The sequence below is a fragment of the Panicum virgatum genome, chromosome 3N (assembly GCF_016808335.1).
Source record: "Panicum virgatum strain AP13 chromosome 3N, P.virgatum_v5, whole genome shotgun sequence".
NCBI classification, from domain to species: domain Eukaryota; kingdom Viridiplantae; phylum Streptophyta; class Magnoliopsida; order Poales; family Poaceae; genus Panicum; species Panicum virgatum.
Window position 1 is genome coordinate 50,925,304 of NC_053147.1, and position 6,120 is coordinate 50,931,423.

The 6,120-nt window shown below is 45.8% G+C and overlaps 1 protein-coding gene across 1 annotated transcript; it reads right to left on the bottom strand.

Moving 5' to 3' along the window:
* Positions 1 to 1,832: 1,832 nt before the first annotated feature.
* On the bottom strand, positions 1,833 to 2,327 carry LOC120667862 (tyrosine N-monooxygenase-like). The gene has a single exon (XM_039947852.1). The coding sequence runs from the start codon at positions 2,325 to 2,327 to the stop codon at positions 1,953 to 1,955; it is 375 nt and encodes a 124-aa protein (XP_039803786.1). The 3' UTR covers positions 1,833 to 1,952.
* Positions 2,328 to 6,120: the final 3,793 nt, after the last annotated feature.

Genomic DNA, 6,120 nt, shown 5'->3' on the forward strand with positions numbered 1-6,120 from the left:
GAGAGCGAGAATGCACGCTGGTTGATCTCTTGTCAGCTCACAGGCTAGTTGATCTTTGGTCAATGTGGCACTCTCCCTGTGTCCCAGTCACTACTGGCAGCTGGAATGTCGCTGTGGACAATGATTTTGATTGACAGTTGCGATGTAATTAGCAGAGAAATCGGCATTAACCTGCAGTGGGTTTCCGAAAAACAGAGGGAAATTCATTTCTCTATGTGCTATCCAATAACTCAAAGGAAAAGTACACAATAATAACTTGCCAGCTGAAAAACTCATATCGGAAATACAATGATCTCGTTGGTGGGTGCAAAGCACACAAAGAAATGGCACACCCGAAAATTGCATGCTCCATCCACGCGCCCAAATGAAACTAATACTATCTCCGTCCAAAAAAAATTGTAGTGACACTATGCCAAGAGCTAAAAAATATATATCTACAGACACAGATTTGCATGATTACAATTCATTAAACCAGCCAAAAAAAGATAAGAAAATAATACACACACACGCAGGTCCGCATCTATGATTACATAAAATCCAATTTGTAGGATAGTTTCATATACATGTTGTTTACAACTTGTACATACATACTTGTATGTTTCTGTTACCACGTTTGAGCTATTGCGCAACAAAATGAACAAATGAGTACTCTACTACATATACATCTTCTTATTGGATCTAGAGAGAACCTCATATGACAGATTACTTAAAATTCTAGAACTCCTTAACTTGTTATACGAAACTGCAGACAAGCTCAGTATATATATAACCTAGACTGAAGGTCAACTGTAGTTCATCTTGAAGTTGAAATAAAGTAAGATGACACTTTCTGGTAGCTCCATCCCATTGTATTTTTGTACCTGACCAAGTGACCAAATGAAAGAAGTAAAGAACTAAAGTAAGGAAACATACATGTTCAATTTGATTCAGAACTAAGTAAAGTGTTGGTATATTTCGGATGCACAAAGAGGCCTTAAATGTGGGTGGGTACGCCCTTTATTTTGCCGAGTGTTTTTATTTGCCGAGTGTTTTTGGTTGTTTGCCGAGTGTTTTTTTTTGCCGGCACTTAGCGAATTAGACATTTTGCTGAGTGTCTTTTTTTTTCCGAGTGTTTTCTTGTTTACACACGGCAAAGTATTTGTTTGCCGAGTGCATGATGGAATGCACTCAGCAAACCACCAGACACTCAGCAAACGTGGGGTTTCCTGTAGTGCTGGATGAAACACACTCATGTGTCAAGCAGCGATGAGAGGGAGAAAATACCCTTCAATATAATGGTTGTTTGTGATATGCCCTACTTGCCAGGTTTGCTACACACATATGGTTGCTGATGATGATGCGCTCATCACTCCGGCATCAGTTTATTAAGTGTTTAACAACAATCAGAAAAAAAAAAGAAATAGACTAAGCCTTTTGAAGATGAACTTTTAAAGTCATAATGTGTAGCAGTGATCACTTCATATGAGGATGATTATATATCATGTGTATTGTGATCACTGATTACATCTTGTGAAGATTGAGGTGATACAAAAGTACTAGATTATTCCCGACTTCTGCATACACTACTAGAGAAAGAGCTTTAAGTACCGGTTGAAAACGAGCTTCAGTCCCGGTTCTCCAACCGGTGCCCGCAAAGTGGTACCAAAAGTGTCTGCTTTTGTCACCGGGTAAATCACCCGGTACCTAAAACCTCCTTTGGTACCGGTTGGTATTCCAACTGGTGCCAAAGGCCGCTACGCCTGTTCGCTCGCATCCTCTCCTGTTTCCGTTCCCTTGCACTTTCTCCTGTTCCCCTGCCATCCTCCACTACCAGAATCAACGATTCATTCGAAAAACTCAACCACAAAATATTGAATCAACCCAAACAAAATACTCATGGATCCCACAAAGCATTCAGAGCTCGTTCACAAGATAGATACAATCTCATAAGATAGATACAATCCAGTGCATCTCTATTTCAAAAAAGTAAGAAAAAAAATCACCATGAGCACGCGGCTGCCCGCCGGGACGCGGTAGCCGGCGATGGTGGCGTCCGCGTCGCGGCAGTGCGGCACCATGAGCGGCAGTGCCGGGTGCAGCCGCAGCGTCTCCTTGAGCACCGCGTGCAGGTAGGGCAGTTGGGGGAGGTGCGCCTCCTCCACGACGGCGTCCCGGCCCACCACCGCGTCCAGCTCCTCCCGCACCTTGGCCAGCAGCCGCGGCTTCCACATCAGCTCCGCCATGGCCCACTCCACGGTGTTGGACGTGGCCTTGCCGTCGCCGCCTTCCTTCTCGGGCTTGAGCATGTACTCCAGGAAGTCCGGCGTGGGGGCTCTCGCACACCTCATCGGCAGCGGCGGTGGTGGCGGCCCGTGCGCACCTCCGCGGCGGCAGCTCCCACACCGCCATGCCCGCGCCCGCGCGCACCTCCGCGGAGGTAGCGACCCGCGCGCCCCTCTGCGGCGGTGGCGGCCGGCCGGCTCCCACGCATCCAGAGATTGGAGAGATGAGATGAGAGAATGAGAGATGGGAGAGATGAGAGAGATGAGATGCCAGGGACTTTAAAATATCCAGGAGGGTGAGTGGGCGGCCATTTTTTTTTGTGCCGGGTGATTCTTTCAACCGATGCCAAAAGTCATGTTTTTAGTTCCGGTGCAAGCTATCACCCGGTACCAAATCATCTTTCCTTCATTGGACTCGGGCAGTGGTACCGACCGGTGCTGATTCTTAATCATTTGTACCGGATTGTGCTACGACCCGGTACCAAAAGTTCTCTCTAGGAACCTTGAGCCATCGGTTCAAGCTAAAAGCACCGACTGCAATTGCAACCGGTACTGATGCTCACATCAGTACCGGTTGCAATTGCAGCTGGTACTTTTAGGCTGGACCGATGGCCTGTTTTCTAGTAGTGATAGCTAGTAGGATGGACACAGCCAAAATAAAAGGAGAAAAATAGCCTGTTTATTGTAAGGATTGAGGTATATTGGGATACTTCATTAATTAATCACGAATGAGGCACTCATAAAAAATGCAAATAATATAATTACTGTAACTCAAAAACAAAAAAGGAATTCGTGTCTGTGTATAGCAAGGCAGAAATAAACGGAACTGGCACCGTAGGTTTCTTTGCGACATTGCAAGCATCAGGCCCTTGGATCAGACATTCCTTTGCTTTGGAGAATGAAATATACTGGTAGGTTCAAAACACATCTGTGTACTAGTTAGAAGCTGGGGACAGACACTGACCAAAATCCAATTTAGCATGTGCGTGGTGCGCGTGCATAAGCAATGGAATGTAGATGATGAAAGTCGGAGCACACACGACATGTAGATTGCAAAGTCCTGGATCCTTATTGACACCACTGGCTGCCACAAATCCTGCTTGAAGCTAAACATGTCTTCCTAACGCCACTCATGCCCTAGTGGATATCCAGTACTTTAATAGTTAAACACATGTATCTGTGGAGAACGGCTTCTTCTCTTTGAACACCTATTATTGTTAAGGTAGAGTGTAGCTAGAGTGTAGTGAGCCGGACAAGAGTGTAGCTAGAACTGAGAACAAGACTGTTGTGAGTGATTTGTGCCCCTTCTACCGAACAATATGGAGTTTTATATGGTAGCAGTGAGCAGTTAATTTTGTTAAGGTAGAAAAAAGTAGTACCATGTGCGACTCTGATCCAGACCTCTGGTTAGGTGCCCTATTGAAAAGCTATTTTTCATTGAAGAATACGAATGCTGACTTGAGATAGATGGTGTGCTTTTATTTTCACCAAACTTATATATAGTACATCAGTGGTAGTAATTTATTTACAATTAGCTTTTGTAACTCAGACACGGTACACTGGCAGTCCCTCCTTTGGTAACATGCATGAAGGAGATTTATTGTGCTGCGGGCTTCAAGTACTCCAATTTGTGTTACATACTCATTCATATATTAGACCCTCCGATCCGCTCATCCGCAGTTGGTCTTTCCTTCTCTCTTTCATTTAGTCTCCATACCAAGCTAGCTACCATTGGTTCAGTGCCTAAATGCGTAAGTTAAATGGTACTGAAGCAGTGTACAAGAATTAAACAAGTTGTTGACAGAAGAGGATAAAGCTCAAGTTCGGTGCAAATAATAGCAAAGCGTATTGAGATTGGAAGGCATCAGGAGATATTTTGAAACTAGACCCAGTAAATAGTTTCTAATAACCATTCCAACATTTCTAATTTGCACATGCCTAAATACTAATATATATCGTCATTTCTGAAGTGTCATCGGCCATCCATGCTGATGAGATTTTGCCATGCATTGCAAATCAGAGCTAATAGTGAAGGAAAAGCAGCACCATGATTGCGCTTATATGTTGGTACCTTCTGATGCGACTCAAGTAATGCCGCATGAGAGCGAGAATGCGCACCAGTCGATCTCTTCTCAGCTCACAAGCCAATTGCTCCGTTTTTTACACTGGTCCAGTCACCACCAGAAGCAGGAATATATCTGTGGGGACTGGGGACTGATTTTGTTCGACAGTTATTATGATGTAATAAACAGATAAATTACAAATAATGCATGCTGCCCTCATCTCAAAGAAACAAAAGTTAGGTTCAAATGGCAAGAAAACACTCAGAACTTGTAAAGTACATATGAAGTGGCATCAATTTGTTATGTTTCAAAAAGAGAAACATGACAGATTATACATTTGTAATAATCTGACATGGCACTTAAAGTACATATGACAGGTGACTAGCAAATATGCCCGTGCGTTGCTACGGCTGAACATCATATACACATGTTATCACACTATAATGCCAAATGTTATAAAGGTGTGACTGGATATTTTTTTCTTATGCTATGTGCTAGACAACTAAAATAGTGTATTAAAAGTAGACATTTAATTGCGAATAGAAGAGACCACTAATAGATCAAGGGACATGTAGAGTCGAGGAATTTGTCTATGGCAAGAAGTCTCTTTGACAGTGGAACATCGAAGACTACCGGATGGTAGTTAGCTCTCATCATTAGAAATATTACATAGATTTATATGGATTCCTTTTCAATAGTAGGACCATGTGATTATGCTGCCCATTAAACTTTTATGGAATCCACTTACTTAAATTTGAGTCCTAAATTCTATAAATTAATAACGTCTTTTAGTAGTACGCGATGCAGCTGACGACCTGTGCTAACTTTGCTAAATATTATGATCCATGGTCTAATGTTTCCGAGAGTGTTCATAGCGGTAAATCAAGTCGTGTGTATCTTTTCATATAGATGAGTGTGTGCGCATCTGCTTGTGTATATAGTTTGTGTGTTCTAGAAAAGCATTTTGTGCTTAGTAGTAATAAGGTAAAATACTTTTTCGAATCACAATAGAGATGCAAATGGTCACATTCACTACCGGATGCCTCTCAGCCGTGTGCCAAAGGCACATGGCAAAAGCCGTTAAACACACGGCAAAAGCTTTGCCTTGTGTTACACACGGCAAATGACTCATGGCATACAATAGCCGGCAAAGAGACTAATTGCTGTGGGTCGCTTCAGGTGGCACACGGTAAAATTTTTGCCGTGTGCCTACTCCATGGCACACGGCAAACTTTTTTTCCAAAAAATAAAAAAAACGGCAGCCGCTGCCGCCACCACGCTGGCCGCCACCACCACGCCGTCGGCCGCCACCACCAGCACCACACCGCCGGCCGCCACCACCAGCACCACGCCGCCGGCCGCCGCCGCCGCCACCACTACCACGCCGGCCACCACCGCCACGCTGGGCACCACCACCACCACGCCGGCCACCACCGCCACGCTAGCCACCACTAGGAGAGGAGAGGGGGCGGCGCCAGGAGAGGGAGGAGAGGGGGCGGCGCCCGCAGGTGGCCCCGCCGGCCACCACCGCCGCTGCTGCCCCAAGCCGTGCCACCGCCGCTGCTCGAGGCAGCCGGCCTTCGCCGCCCGAGGCCCGAGGCCGACGCCCGTGGCCGCCGCGCCCGAGCCCAAGGACTCCGCCCGCCGGCGGAGACAGAGGGGGGGGGGAGAGAGAGAGAGAGAGAGAGAGAGAGAGCCTGTGAAGGAGAAAGAGAGGGGGTGGGGTTGGCTTATCTATCCATGCGATGGGGAGGGTGAGGGGAGGGATCTATCTAGGGCCACCTCAGCCAATCAAA